Source organism: Haemorhous mexicanus, chromosome 25 (genome assembly GCF_027477595.1).
Source record: "Haemorhous mexicanus isolate bHaeMex1 chromosome 25, bHaeMex1.pri, whole genome shotgun sequence".
In the NCBI taxonomy this organism is placed as follows: Eukaryota; Metazoa; Chordata; class Aves; order Passeriformes; family Fringillidae; genus Haemorhous; species Haemorhous mexicanus.
Window position 1 is genome coordinate 6363982 of NC_082365.1, and position 15861 is coordinate 6379842.

At 56.4% G+C, this 15861-nt stretch overlaps 1 protein-coding gene across 1 annotated transcript in view; it reads right to left on the reverse strand.

The window, feature by feature from the left end:
* The window catches only part of PKP1 (plakophilin 1), a 49151-nt gene extending 48345 nt beyond the window's left edge, over positions 1 to 806 (reverse strand). Inside the window, exon 1 of the mRNA XM_059867561.1 lies at positions 422 to 806. Coding sequence (XP_059723544.1) covers positions 422 to 623 — 202 coding nt within the window. The 5' untranslated portion in view covers positions 624 to 806. The remainder of the gene's footprint in view (positions 1 to 421) is intronic.
* Positions 807 to 15861: the final 15055 nt, after the last annotated feature.

The following is a 15861-nucleotide window of genomic DNA, read 5'->3' on the forward strand; positions in this document are numbered from 1 at the left end:
CAGCAGAGCCCCAGACCCAGCCCACGGCAGGGTGGAGGAGGAGCACTGTCAGCTTTGCCATCCACAGGAGGGGGTAGCGGGGAATTCCAGCCATTGGGGGCACTTGCAGAGGAAGGATTTGCAAAACCAGACAGCTACTCCAGCTTTAGAGCCAGGGAAAAATTGGTTATAGCGCACCCGGAAATGTCCAAGCGCCTCAGGGATCTGGAGCAGAGCAGCACTCCCAGGGATCAGCTCCACCCAGGAAGGAGTTGATGCTTCCAGCTCTCTGCTTGTCCTAAACTCTTCCATCCAGTGCAGCACCACCTGCCTGAGGTGAGCCAGGAGAGAAGCAAAGCAATCTGTCCCCCCTCCACAAACCCCACCAAGGCACCCCGAGCACCAGCCCTGCCCTGGAGGCTCCCTCGCTGCGGGACTTTACCTCGGTTTGAGTGGCCCACGCTTGACGACACTGACGACTTTTGCTTCTGCCTCTTGACCGTCATCATCACCTGCTCCTGGACGCGCTGCTTGCCCGTGCCCTTGGTTTTTAGCTTGTGGTCCGAGGGCAGGGCCAGCGTGGAGCTGGCCTGGTCCTGGAAGCACTCGTAGGCCAGCGCCGTTTTCAGCGGGGAGTGGAGCATGGCTGGAGGCCGCGGGCGCGGGGCTGCACTCGGCTCGCACGGACAACACGGGGCCACCGAACACCGTCTGTGCTGGGCTTAGTCCCCCGAAGCCCTCCTTGCCATACGTCCCCTGGCCCAGGGTGTCTCAGGGCTGCTGCTCGCAGCTCGGCTCCCCGGCGTGTGAGCAGTCACACCCTCTGCCAGACTGGATATACAGCCCTGCCCGCACACACCCACGCCTCCCGCCAGTCCCGGCACCCCCGGGCCGGTGCGGGCCCTGCCCGGCCCCGAGCCTGCCCCAGCCCCTGCCCAGCCCCGCGGGCCACGGCCGTGCCGGTGGACAGGGTGGGCGGCTACAGGGCTGGGCATGGGCACTGAGAGGGGTTGGGGTGAGGCTCCGTGGGTCTGGATAGGAAACGTTGCTCCCCGGGGGCTGGAGCATCTCCCACACGGCTCCCCTTGGGTTCCAGTGTTTCCCTCAGCCCAGGTCTCAGTGCCAAGAGATGGCCCTGCCTGCAGGAGCAACGCTGCCCACAGCACCTGTTCAGAGCTCAACTCTGCAAGCACGGGCTGCGAATTCACCCCTCCAAGCCCAGGAATGCAGGATTCCTGCAGAACACCGGCTCCGGGGGTCAGAGAGGGTCCTGACAGGTCCCCTGGAGAGTCAGGGCCATCCCCCCAGAGGGGATCCCACTTGTCTGAAGGGCAGGCCTATGGGGAAATCAGGGCACAGTTGAGGCAATCTTTGCACACAGCTTGGGGTAGCAGGGAGGAAAAGAGGAAATTTAGCAAGAAGAGGAGATAAAATGGCTGTGCAAGAAATTACATGCCAGGCTATGAATGGGAGTAGAGAGTTCTCCCTCTGCCAAGCCACACTGCAGCAACTCGTTTGCAGAGAACCGAGCACCTCGCTGCTGGTGTGACCAGTTTCAGGTCACAGCAAGTGCTGACAAAGCTCCTGCCAAGCCACAGGAGGCTGATACAGGAGAAGAGGAACAGTCCCCATCAGGAGGGAGGCTGAGGAGAGGATGCCCAGGGTAGAGGCTTCCTGGGTGCCTCAGAACCAGGACCTGAGTGCTTGTGCCAACACTCTGAGGAGCAGAGCCCTTTGTGCTGCCATATGGGATCAGCTGTGGGAGAAAAGATGTGTGGAGTTTCTCTCCAGTGAGAATCAGCAATGCCCAGGGTCTGACCTGGTGCTTTCACTCCCATCCATCAGATTTCATGTTCCCTGGTTGTTTGTGTCCACCTTTCATGTTTTGTAGGAACAAGAGCAGCACCAGAAAGCACAGAGCAGGCTCCTGAGAAAGATGAGCTTTGTGTACTGTCCTTTTCCATGCCCCAAGATGCTCCTCCCATGAAACCCAGGATTAGAAAGCCAGGTTTTGTCAATATGACACAGAAGTAGAGCAACTGGAGGGTATTTATTTGCCTTTGGTCCCCTCTCCCCACCTTCTTTGACACCTCACCAAGGGATGCAGAGGCTACATCACCCGACCAGCAGGACTTTTAGACCATGTCCAGGCAAGACCAGCCTGGAGGAGGGTGGGTGCTGCCCAGGGGATGGAGTAGGTGATGCCCAGTGGGATGGAGTGGATGGAGTGGATGGGGTGAGTGGGTGCCCTCCTTTCCTGCTGCTCCTGAGCATTTCCCAGGTGGGATCAGGCCGTGCTGTCCCGGTGCAGGCAGGAGCAGCACAGCAGCAGTGTCCGGCTGTTGTTTTCCCCTGTCCCGCTTGTTTCTCCTGAAAGCTCGATATCGATGCTAAGCGGTGTTTTCGCAAATCAATGACAGGCCGTCAGCGTCAGGTGGCTCCTGCACAACAAAGTGCCAGCTCTCGCAAACCTGTAATGTCACTTGGCCCGGGGCGAGGAACAGCCCTGTCCCTGTCCCCGCGGGAGAGCCGCGTGTTTATCGCATCCCGTCACTGCGCTCTGGCATGTCCCGGTTTCATAACTCGCCCAAATTGCTGAGCTGGGCTGCAGAGTTGCGGACAGGGAGCTCAGGGAGGCTTTCAGGAAACAATGGTTTCTTGGGGCGAGTTTGCACGGTTTAGCCCAAGGGAGGGAATCTCCCGGGATTCTGCAACAGATTCCAAACCCGTATCTGGAAGAGCAAAAGATGCTTAAACGAAGGTTTTTATTGCAGTTCTTTGCAAACTGCGTCCTGGGATCGGGCTGAGGGTGTCCCCGAGGGGGGCACGGGAGCATCATCCCGGCCAGCCCAGTGCAGCCCCGGCGCAGCAGCAGCAGCAGCAGCGCTTTCATCCAGCAGCGCCCCGAGCAAATTCCCTGTCTGCCTTTGTGTCTGGAGCTCACGGGCACAGCGGGCAGGGCTGAAAGGGACGCAAACCCGTGCCGAATTCGGGGTGCGATGGGCAGGGGTCGGAGGGTTAATGAAGTCAGTGTCATTAAGGACGCGGGCGGTGCTCCGGGGGCTCGGGGGTCCCGGCGCTGCCCGAGCGCGGCGAGCAGCGCATGGCGAGGCCGTGACTCACGCTCCGCACCCACTCCGGGACACGCCCTGTGCATCTGGGCTCTTCAAAGCATTTTTGTGAGAGTTCCTGGGATTCCTGCCAGCTGCCTGATCGCAATCAAAGCGCTCGCTGGCCCAATGCTGCTCCCAGAGAGGCGCAGGGTGCCTGTTCAAACTTGTCAGGCGCTCCTGAGTTGGAAGTGTGCATGCTCGAATTCTGCTGGTGCGAATAATTGTCCCCAGCCCTGGTGTCAGGACGTCCCGCTGTTGAGGGTTACTTCAGCACCGGTGGTTGGTCCTTCCTTCGGACAGGTGGTCGCCAGGAGGGGCAGAGGAGCAGATGCTGGGAATTCTTGTATTTCCCAGGATAATGTCGTTTTCTGTGCAGTGACTCATCCTCGCCCCAGCACAGCTGAGACTTTCCAGAGCCTGGCAAGGTTCTGCAGAAGGGAACCTGCTCTTCAGACTTACACACCTTGGTTTCACTCTGCCTGCCTTGAAAGTGTCTCTTTTGTGGGACCAGAAAGCACCATAGGAAGGGGGCAGATGGAGAGCTCAGACCCAACAGAGTGACAGGATACAGCTGGAAGGGAACGTGGAGCTGCCACGGTGAGGAAAGCCAGGCACAAGCCTGCTAAGACTTGTAGCAAGGCTGTTCTTGAGCAAAACCTCCCCTCCACTCCTTGCACACGTGTGGCACTGAGAGGATTTTGGGGAGGTGCTGTGGGAGGACAGGAAGGCAAGAGTGCCAGGCAGGTTATGGGCTGGCCCATGACAAAGCGGGGACACTTCTCCAGCCCCAGAGATCTCCCAGTGTGCATGGGAGCTTGGAAAGAAAGGAAATCTCTGATTTCTCCCCAAAACAAAAGGATGCATCAGGCAGAGCAGCTGCATCCGGCCAGCTGAAAGCCTGGGCTGCATAAAGGAGATAAAAGACCCAGGAACATCACTGAGGCGTTCCCTGACAGAAACCTGGGATGTGTGAGTTAGGAAGGGGCTGCCCCTCTGCCCAGAGCAGGGCTGAACCGAGACAGGACCCACTTGCTCCAGATGTTGTCCAGTGGAGGTTTGATGGAGATTCCACAGCCACTCAGGCCTCTCTCCCAGTATTTGACTGTTCTCATGGTGAATTGTTTTTCAGGTATCTAAAAGGAATTTCCCATGTCCCAGCTTGTTCCTTTTACCTCTCCTCCCCCCATGCACCTCAGAAGGTGTGACTCCACCTTAACAGAATCCCAGAATGGATTGATTGACTTGGAACTGACCTCAAAGCTCATCCTGTTCCACCCCCTGCCACAGGCAGGGACACCTTCCACTATCCCAGGTTGCTCCAGGCCCCAGCCAACCTGGCCTTGGCCAGGGATGGGGCAGCAGAGCAGTCCCTAATGATTTTATTGGAATTACCTGTGTATTCCAATGTCAGCAGCTGCAGTGTCTGTAAAGCTCCTTGGTGCCACAGAAGGGGGGAGCCTCCTCTGCAGCCTTGGCAGCTTCCACTGCCCAGCAGGAGCCTTGAGTTTGCAGAATTGGCAAAAAAACCACAGTAAGTCCCCAAATCAGCTGTGTTTTGCTGTCAGACCCTTCAATCCACCCCTCTCAAATTGGGGTTTGCAGTCCCCAGAATGTTGTGAGTTTGGAGTTTGGCCAGTTTTGGTTGCATAATGTTCACTCCTGTCTGTGCATGGAAGCTCTAAGTCCATGGAGTTGTTGATTAATTTGCTTAAACCCCCACTTTTCCCTTCTCAGGGAAGACCTTTAGTGCCAGAGGAAACCAAACCCAGAGCTGAGTGAGGAGATGACCGCAGCCTGGAGAAGCAAAGGTTCCCCAAAAGTTCCTCAGAGATTCCCCAGAGGGCTTCCTTGTCCCTCTGGGGAGGCTCAGAGCCCTGCCGGGTGCTCTGGGAAAGGACAAGTGGCACTGTGCAACAGCTGCAAGAGGGACAATTCCAACTGTCCATAAGGAAAAAGCTTTTCCCATGAGAGCTGTGCAGACTTGGGATGGGATCTTCTCTGAGAACTCACTGGGGCAAGGACTGGAGTCACTTGAGCTGGCCTTGCACTGCTTTGAACATGTCCTGGGGCTCAGGACCTCCCGGGGTCCTTCCAACCTTTCCTGATTTCCCTGACCTGAAGGGCACCGACAGTTCCCACATGTGGAGCTCGTGGGTCCTGCAGGAGACACAAGAGAGGGAGATGTCCCCTGACAGTGACAATTCTTCCTTGGCTTTGGCAGCCTGGAGCTGAGTGTGGCCCAAGCACCACCTGCTTTCCCTGCCCCAGGACAAGGCTGTGTGGGACATTCCTGCACAGATGACTTGATCAGTCTTCTCTATTCCAAACAGAGATGTGTGGCAGGAGGGCAGAGGTGCACTCTAGAGCATCCAGCCTCCTCCTCTTCTCCTTGGCTTTTGTGCCATGCTCAAACACCAGACCCTGCCTGAGGATCAAATGCCTTCTCTGCTCCTGGCTCCCCTTTGGATTTGCCAGTGAGTGTCACCAGCTCCCTCTGTGGAGCCTGAGGCTGCTGGGATGTGGAGCAGGAGCTCAGCCAAGCACCTGGGAGGTGGAATAAATCCCTAAAGAAAGGCCCAGGGGAGGTGACACCTGCCCTGCCCCGAGCTCCTCCGGCCAGGGGTCAGAGCCTGGCCAGGCTGTCCCAGCCTGGGATATCCGTGCTCACCCCCTGGAATGTGGAGCCACAGGGAGAGGGGCTGCACTGGCAGTGCTCAACTTCCCAGAGCTCCCAACCTCCCCTCAGGACTGCAGAAGTTCAGCCTGGTGCTTTAGCACATTTCCAATCCAGAGGGAATTTTGCAAGGACAGACCTGGCAAAAGGGACTTGCAAAATCAGCACCAATTGTGCAGGAATGACTTGGATGCTTGGACACCCCCTTGGATGTAAGGGAAGCGCCTTGATTTGTCTATAGCACTGTTCCCTGATGATGTTTCAAGTGCCAGGTCATAAATTCTCTTGGAAAACCTGTGTTTCCCTGAAGTCTGAAGGTGAACATGTGGATATTTGTCCACCTTGGAAAGCTAATCCAGGATGGACTGTTCCTGGAAAGCAGGAATGAAAGAGAACCTCTGCAGGCCATGCTGGTTGGCCTCAAATATGATCTCTAATCTCTGGTGCTGGGTTTCAGTGTTAAAATAAAAGATACCCTTCAGTAATTGTGTCAGTAACATGATTTGCATAAACCTATGGAGTGGTTCAGAGTAATTTTTATTTAACAGGGTTTCAATGGTTATTTAGAAAACAGAATGAGCTTCCAGGTTATCCTGTTCATCCTTTCCTGCTGGAATTGTTATCACCAAAGTCCTTCCCTGCAGCCCTCAGTGGGTGCCAAGGGAGTAAATAAAACCTGGGAGAAGCAGCTCTGCCCCACACTTGGCATTGAAGTGCTGTCTTCATCCCCTCCTCCTTGGGTTTGCTCCCAGCACCACAGGACCCCTGGGCCTCAGGAGTGGGGTGGAATGGAGGATGAGAGCCATGGCTCAGCCCTGCTCTGTGTGTTCCACCTTGTGAGTGACCCCAGAGTGGTGTTGCCACAGCCTTGGCAATCCAGAGCCTTCCTTGGAGGAAGTCTGGTGCTGCTCGGTTGGTCCTGGAAGTAACTTGGGACAGTCTGTGCTCTCTTCTCAACCATCTCTTCTCCTCATTTTCCCAGGGCTCCTCACAGCAGCAGAGGCTCCTCAGGGATTGCAGTGGTATACCACAGGACACATGTAGGGGGAGGATGGTCCCCATCAGCACAGCCTGCTGCATCCCACCCCAGAGAGAAATCAGGTGCTGCACAGGAATCAGAGCCTTGCCAGTGGAGACAGCAAGGTGGGTGGAGAGTCCTGGAGCAGCTGCTTTTGCAGAGGAGGGGATGATCATGATCATGGACTCAGTGATACTCATCTGCCATGGCCCATCCTGGTGGGCAGCAGTGCCAGGCAGTGCTGGAGCCAGGGTACCGTGGGCATTGGGCCAACGACTTCATCTGGCAAGGACTGACCTGTGCTGGCAGTGGCAGAAAAATCTGCCTAGAATTCAGGAGAGCAGGAGGCCAGGCCTGGAGATGGCATCACTGCAAAGCTGTGATTCCAATGCTCTGCTCCTCCCTGTGACAGGACAAACAAGGCAGTGCCACTTGACAGCCTGTCATGGGGACACAGCACTCTGAGGAGCTGGCACATCCCCATGGCAGCCACAAGACCCCAGGCCTGAGGGGGGACCAGCACAGGGCACGTCTGACACTCAGAGCAACCTCCCCCACTGACCTCCCAGCAGGGCCCACTCTCAAAGGAAGGCTCTTGCTGCCACCCTGGCTAATGGGGCCCCAAGAACAGGCTGCACCTCCTGACTGTGCCACAAGCACGAGGAGTTCCTCCTTGCACTATGTCCTCCCACATGTCCTCTCTGAGGATGTCACACCCTGCCACAGAGGTGGCACCAGCACCAAGGAAGTCCCTGGGACAGGGACAGCTCCAGGGATCCTGAGCTGGGCTCTCTCTGCAGGGTCCTGAGCTCAATCTGGGTCTTTGCTCCCAGACTCAAACTCCACCTTAGGCTTTGCCCTTGGGCTGATGGGCCGGGTCTGTAGCAAGGAGGGGCTTTGCCAGCAGTGTCCCCAGGTGAGTCTGTGATATTATCTCCTCAAGCCAGGTCTTAAGAGCTCTTGGAAAAATATATCACACCCGAGATAGCTCAGCTACCTCAGATGGCATAAAATCAGCAGGATGGCTTCTGTGGTAGTGTTGGAAACAGAAAAGCTTTAATAAAAGGCAAAATAACAAAACTCTTTACAGAGAAAACCCGAGCCAGGGGCAAGAGGCTCTTGCTCCTGGTATAATACCTTATAAAAGGGATTAGTTGCTTTGTTCTCTTCTTTTTCTAGGGAATTGCTTAGGTGGGACTTTTTGGCACCTGTCCAATTGGTTATCCTTATGTTTGAGGTGCTCAAAGGTCCCAAAGATCCGATGAGGTGTCTTTTTTACCCAACTGAGCAGAGAAACTTCTAGACATTTTTCCTTTTTAAGGAGACAAAGGATAATTTGGTCACTCCCTCAACAGGAGGCACATTCCTACAAGTTTGGGTGAGCAACATCTCCCCCCAGTGCTGCTCCTTCCCAGAACTGGGAGAGGAGATAGAGCAGGGGCAGCTCCCCCTGGCCAGGGCACACCCAGGCATAAAGGACTGGGAAGAGATGGGAGAGAGCAGCAGCTCCTTGGCCTGTTCTGGAGAGGCTTCTCAGGTGAGATGGGGATGCAAGGAGATGAAAACTGGGTGGGTTGGCCTTGTCCTGGAGGGGAAGCAGAGATCCTTCCTGCTCTATCACCACCCTCCCCTCCCCTCCCAGGGCACCTCCCTGGGGCCTGCCCTGCCCTGGCATGGCTGCATGACTAGTCCTGGTGCCTGTTTCCAGAGTGACCTGCTGACCATGTCCCTTTTCCCTGCTGACCACATCCCTTTTTCCCTGCTGACAAAGTCCCTTTTCCTCCTGTCAGGCCTGCACAGCCCTTGGAGCTTTGGGCAGTTCAGAGTTGTGATGCTGTTGCTCATCAGAGGTGGGACCTGTTTGTCAGGGGTTGTCCAAGGGTGTCCAGAGGGGACAATCTGTGTCCTCAGCTGTGATGGAGCTGAGTCTGGAGCTGCTGTCAGGCTCCTGCACTGAACTCTAAGGGCCACCCTGTCCTGCCTGGTGTCGGCCTGTCCCCTCCATGTGCCATTTGCCACCAACAGGGGAGCCAGGAGTTGAGCCCATGGAGGTCCAGCTGACAAGGACAAGGGCTTGGCCTGACCTTCAGCCCCAGGGACTGGAGAATAGGAGGCAAAGTCTGGGAGAGCTGGGTTTTCTCAGATTGGAAAAGGGAAAATTTGGAGAGATCTTTCAGCTCTCTGCAGCCAATTAACAGGAGTTGACAGAGAGGCCATGGAGAAACCCCAAGGGCTGGAGCTCCTCTGCTCTGCAGCCAGGCTGGGAGAGATGGGGATGTAGACCTGGAGAAGAGAAGGCTCCACCTTAGAGCTCCTTCCACAGTGCCTGAAGGGTCTCCAAGAGAGCTGGAGAGGGATGTGGGACAGGGGCCTGGAGGAACAGGACCATTCCCAAGGGGAAAGGCTTCCCACTGCCGGAGGGCAGGGTTAGAGGGTACAGTGGGAAAGAATTGTTCCCTGTGAGGGTGGGGAGGCCCTGGCACAGGCTGCTGCTTAGGGGTGGCAGAAAAGGAAATCTTACATTGCTTCTGTAGATCAAAGTGCCTCATGCTCCTCCTGTAATCACACCAGGCTGATATTTGTCCAATGACTGCTCTGGAGAACCAGAGATGGTTTCAGGAACCAGAGGTGGTTTCAGGAGTGATTGAGTAGTAGCTGTCCTGAATGGGTTTTAATCTCTGATTTAACTTGATTTGACAAAATACAATAAAATTTAGAACCTTCTGGGCAGAAATGGGGTTTAACACAAGTTTTCCAGACACTTCTACTCCATATTCCACTTGAGGCCTCATGTCCTGGGAATTTCCTGCCTTTGTGGGGACCTGAACAAGAGAGGAAAGAGCCCCTTGCTGCAGCCCAGCAGCAGCTGTGGGAGGAGGGAACCTCCTTGGGAAGAGAAACTTCTTGTTCTTGGCACAGCACATGGCATCCAAAGCATTTGCCCTGGCTGTGGGAAAGCAAAGAGGACAAATGTGCAACTAGGACACCTTTTCAACATTGGCCAGGATGAGAATTCCTGTCCCAGTGGCTGGGACAATGAAATACTGGCCAAGGGGACCCCCACCCAGCCAGCCATGGGTGTCCTGAGGTTCTGCCCTGCTCAGCAACATTGGAAAAGTCATCACGACAAGAGGCACAGAGACTGATCTGGGGTCCTTGGGTCATCCATCATCCATCCATGGATGGGCTCCCAGCTGTCCTGCTTTGGGACATCCCTCCTCAGAGCAGGTTGTGTCCACAGATCCTGCTCTCAGATCCTCATGGTGGCCTGTGACACAATTATTGTTCTCAGAGGGTTTTTTGCTGTGTCAGAAATAGCTGGAGGGAAGGTGAGGTGGGCTTTTTATAGCACAAGCCCCAGGCTTTGTCCTGGAGAGAGCTGGGTGGAACAGCTCAGAAAAAGCTGGGGAGGGAGCTGGTGGTGGAGGAGCCTGGGCTGGAGCTGCTCCTTGAGCCCTCCCTGCAGCACAGTAATATCAGGACAGGGCTGTCACACAGTCGAGGCACCTGCAGAGGATCCAGTGGGGGACAGGTTTGTCCCAGGCCCACAGAAACCCAAAAGGCCAAGAGAGCTGCTGAAATGGCCTGGGCAGCACCAGAGCCCCTTCCCTGAGAGCCTGGCTATTCCCACAGGGAACAGGAGTGTCCCAAGGGCTCCATGTGCTCCCACAGTTTCACAGGCAATGTTGCCCTGTGAGCAGGAGGCTGCGCCTGAACTCTCCCTGTCCTGGATGCTGGGGCAGGCTTCATGGGGAGAACAGTTCCTGGACTCTTCCTATCCCTGAAAAGCAGGGTCTGAGGGGGAAAAAAAGAGCTGTTGATGATTTGAGGTAAGTGCCTTTTACCCCATGGAGCTGCTGCTCTGGAGCCTTTCAGGAGAGGTCACAGTATCCTGCACTGGAGCGGGGAAAGGACACAGAGACTTTTTGTGCTTCCCTCCCATCCTGGACCATTCAAATCCTGACCTTCCTCAAGCACCATGAGGTTCCCTCTGGCAGCCAGGACAGCAGCACCTCACAGCAGAGACAGGGGTGCCAGGGGAGCTCTGGACACTGCCCTGCGACCAGTTTGGCTGTGACCAGCCATGCCTGTGGTCCCTGCTGGCTCCTCACATGTGCTCAGGGCTCAGTTCTCAGGGCAGGGAGGAATGGTCAGGTTGCCAGGTTGCCCTGGCAGCAGGTCAGTGCTGGCCACAGTTCCTGCTGCCCACAGGTCCTGGGACCATCGGTGTGGGACTGACTCACGTTTGGGACTGTGCTAAAGGCAATGAGCTGTTCTCTGGGCACTTTTCCAGAGGTGGCACAGGGAGGTGGTGCAGCCCTGCTGAGCCAGGTGCCCTCTCCTCAGCGTGGCTCCCTTTGGACAATGCTCCAGGAGCTGTGAGTTCCTGGCTGGACGAGTTCTAAAATCCAGCTCTCAGCTCCTTCTCCCAAACACGTGTCCCTGTAATAGAGGAGTTTATCCTTTGCTGGAATGAAGCAACTCAACCCTCCCCTTGCATTGCTGAGCCTTTCAAGCATCCTTTGATAAGCAGTGTGAGTGCAGCTCCCTGGGCATTGCCACATCCTGCTGGCGTGCTCTGCCCTGCCAAAGCCGAGCTCCAAGTTGGTTATAAATTAGCACCACGCTGGGCTTTCATCTGCTCCCGAGCAGCGGGCGGGGGCAGAGGCCACGCCAGGGCAGAGGAGCAGGGCGTGGGCAGGGGAGAGGCAGCACCCGGCTGGGGAGCAGAACCTCTCAGCCCCTGCCAGCCCTGCAGCAGATGGGAGGGAAGTGGCTGCTGCAGCAGCGAAGGGGCTGAGCTCTGGGGGACAATAACAGCAGAGAAACCTGGGGTTCCCTGAGCAGTGACAGCAGCGGGAGCAGCACCAGCACCAGGCAAAGAGGGAAGAGAACATAGGGAAGAGTCTGGAGGGGAAATCATGAGAGAAGTGACTGAGGGCACTTGGTTTGTTCAGCTGGAGAAAAAGAGCTGAGGTCAAACCTCAGCAGAGACTGCAGCTCTGATCTCTGCTCTCTGTGACAGGGACAGGACCTGAGGGAACAGCTGGAGCTGGGCCAGGGGAGGTCAGGCTGGGTATCAGGAAAGGTTCTTCTCCAGAGGGTGCTGGGCACTGCCCAGGCTCCCCAGGGAATGGGCACGGCCCCGAGGCTGCCAGAGCTCCAGAGGATTTGGACAGCACTGTCAGGGATGCCCAGGGTGGGATTGTTGGGGTGTCTGTGCAGGGCAGGGGTTGGACTGGATGATCCCTGTGGTTCAATTCCAACTCAGGAGATTCTGTGATTCTCTGAGGCAGCACCACCCCATCAAAAGCACCACACAGAGGGCAGGTGGCTGTACACAGACAAAGAAAGGCAGAGCTGTGGGCACAGGAAAAAAAGATGCTGCACAAGCCATCATGTCTGGAACCTCCAGCTACTCCAAGGCCATCCTGCAGGGAATAGAATTGCCCAGACTGGAGCTTTGGGCCAGGTCAGAGCGAGGTTTCCCTTCAAAGGAGCGAGGAAATGAGAGGAAATGTCAAGTGCAGGGTAACAGAACTTCCCCGGTCAGAGCCTCTGGGTCTGTCATGCAAATCTGCATCTGCTGCAGAGGCTGAGCCTGCCCAGGGTGAGTAGGAGCCCGAGCCACTGGAAGGATGAGGGAAGCCAATGTGAGCCACTGCAGCAATGGCAGTTTGCCACTCACAGTGGTTTTGTGCACATTTCATTGCATAGACTCCCAAGATGTTTTGGATGGGAAGGGACCTTAAATTCATCCCAGTCCACCCTCTGCCATGGGCAGGGACACCTTCCACTAGCCCAGGCTGCTCCAAGCTCTGTCCAACCTGGCCTTGGACACCTACAGGGATGGGGCAGCCACAGCCTTTCTGGGCAGCCTGTGCCAGGGCCTCCCCACCCTCACAGCCAAGAATTCCTTCCCAATATCCCATCTAACTCTGCCCTCTGGCAGTGGGAAGCCATTCTCCCTTGTCCCGTCCCTCCAGACCCTTGTCCCAAATCCCTCTCCAGCTCTCCTGGAGCCCCTTTAGGTGCTGGAAGAGGCTCTAAGGTTCTCCCTAAAGCCTTCCTTTCTCCAGGCTGGATAGCTCCAATTTCAGCATGTTCCTTTCTCTCCGAGTTTTCAGATACCTCTGGCCCCCTGGGCAGACCCCCAGTCCAGTCAGTGCCAGGGTTGGGCACAGATCTAGAAACCTCAAAAGTCCCTTTATACAGCAAAACCAGCAGTTGAGGTGCCCAGATGTGGAGATGGTTTTCTCATCAAACAGCTCCTTGTGGTGTAACAGGATCTTCTGCATGGATCAAGGTGCCTCCCAAGGCTGCTGTCAGAGCAGCACACACAGCATCACCTTTCACTGAACTGGTGCTGCCCTGCTGCATCCCTGGACACCAGGCACAGCAGGGGTGGGTTTAATCCCACCCTGTGGACCCCAGGCTGTGTTCCATGAGGATCCCCACATGGGGGATCCAGCCCCCACTGCATTCCCCAGACATGGCCTCAGCAGGGCAGGGCAGGGCAGGGCAGGGCAGGGCAGGGCTGGCACCATCCTACTGCATGGCATTGGTTTCCCTTCCATGTCATCAGCCCCAGAATTAAGATTAGGCAGGAAATGGTGGTCTGGTAGACACCTCCATGCAGTTCTGCTCGTGGGTGACAGATCCACTCAGGGCTGGACAAACTCCTGCATCCAGACACACTCCCTGAAGGAAAAGTGCCTTGGGTGGGAAGTGCCCCTGGGAGCTGCAGCTACACCCACTGCTCAAATCTTGAGAGGTTCAGCTGAGCTGGGCCCTGCTGTGCTCCCACTGCTGGGACACTGCAGAGGGGTTGGGAACACCCCACACTTGTCCAGGTCTTGTTGCCTGCAGTGCCAATGGCAGCACCTCCAGCTGGAGCCTTTGGGGTGACTCAGGCAGGTCATGTGAGCTGTCAGTATCCCCCTCCATTCTCCACAGAACCCTTTTCCTGTGCAGGAAAGAGAGCCCAGCTCTGAGGGTTCACACCAGGACCCCCAGCCAAGGGGGCACAGGGAAGGCACCCACACCTCCATGGCATCCCAGCCCACAGGAACAGAGAACAAGGACTTGGGGTAACAGTAGAGCTTCCCCCCTTGGGAGCTTCATCCCTGCACATGGAGGGCTCCAGGGAGGGAATGGCAGCCAGTGCAGATCCAGGGCCAAGGGTCAGAAAGAGGCTCCATCGTGTCCCCATCTTGTCCCCTGCCCATCCTGTCTGGGTGTGCTGGAGAAGCAGACCCATTTCCTGTCACTTCCCATGAACAAACTGAGCAGGTCTGACCCTGCAGAGGGTGTGCTCCAAACCCTGCCCCCAACAAGCCATGGAGCAACCCAAGACCCCATTGGGCTCCCATTCTTCCTCCCCACGATGGCCACATCCCAAACCAGCCTCCTCCAGCACAAAGCATCCCTCCCTAGCTAGACATTTCCAGTGTGCGTGTTACAGGACACCAGGGCTGGAATCCCCCACTAAGGAACAGACAGTGCTGTACAATCAGTGCCAAATTCATCCCTCTCATGTAGTCTAAGCATCTGTCCCAGGACTGTTCAGGGGCCCTGCTGGGACCAATGGTATTTAATATCTTCACCAATGCCACAGGAAGGGATCCCTGAGCAGATTTGCAGCTGCCAGGGCACCCTCAAGTTTACAGCTTCTCCTGCCCGAGTCTCCCCAGCCAGGAAAGAAAAGCTCCAGGTGAGTGATGCCAATGGCAGCTCTTAAACGAGGCTCACGGCGGCTCCAGTGTCCCCAGGCTCTGAAGGAGCTGAATTGCAGAGCCTCCCGCACGGAAAAACCCTTTCAGGGAGCGCCAGGGAGCTCTGCAGTCCTCCAGCACCACTCCCTGGAGAGGGAGGGATGGGACGGGCTGCGCAGCCGGGGAGGAGTTGCTCAAAGACTGCGCTCCGAGCTAAGCCCTGCGAGATCCAGAGGCCCCCGGATCCCTTCCTGCACCCAGGAGATGGGCGCAAAACTCGGCTGCCTTTGCTCCAAGCGCTGCCCAGCGTCAATCCAGACCCGTCTCGCTCTGCCAGGAGCTCGGGGGGTGGAGCCACAGAGGAGTTACCCTTCCCAAAGGGAAAAAGACCCAAATTCACCCCCAGGGACTGCTGGGGGACTGACACCAACATAGCCAGGTCCTGCCAGGGATGCACCGAAGCTCTCGGGGACAAAAAGGCTCCCGAAGACATGACCACAACTCTCGCCCCCACTCCTGCTCCCAGCAGAGCCAGACCAGCATCCAAACTTCTCCTGGAGGCAGCAGAAGCTCCTTCCTGAGGGGCTCCAGCAAAAGCTGAGTCCCACAGCCCTAAACAGCTCTGTCTTGGAGGGAAGGGATGGGACACACAACTGAACAGGGCAGACAGAGGGACATGGACATTCCCAGCACACGGAGACCAGGAAGGGTGAGGAGGCACAGCCTTGGTCTCTGTGCTGGATGGAGAAAAGCCTTTCCGAAGCAGGGCCTACAAAGGGAAAATCGACAAGGAGAGAAGATCCCAGTGCATTCCTGAGTGAGATTTCAGCACTCAGAAAACAGCCTGGAAAAGCCTGCTGATTCGTGGGCAGACTTGGTCTTACTGTCCAAGTCATCAAAGTTGAGATGGAGCCCAAACAAAAGAATTTGGAGGAGTGGGGGAAGGGGGAGAGGGTGGTGGAGGAGGATTGGTGCAATCAGCCAAATACCCCAAACCTCCTGCCCAGGAGGCTCCTGTGTGAGGAGCCCCAGCAGGATCCACCCTCACTACTCAGGGACTGAGGGGATTTTGCTGTAACGCTGCTGGAACCTGTTCCCCAGCTTGTCCACACCAGGCTGGCACAGCCACCGACCTCAGCAGTGACACCAGAGCCAGCCCAGGAACAGGGGGAAATCCCAGCAGAGGGACAGCTCAGCCCATCAGAGCACAGCCTGTCCTGCATGGGGTGGGAGCCTCAAGCTCAGCTCATCCTTCCCTCCCAGCTCCAGAGCATTTCTCTCCTCAGTGCTCACAAACTCCACCAATGAGGCACTGCTGCTCTCTCATGGGATGGGAATTTTGGGGAGTGGCTCCCAAGGACT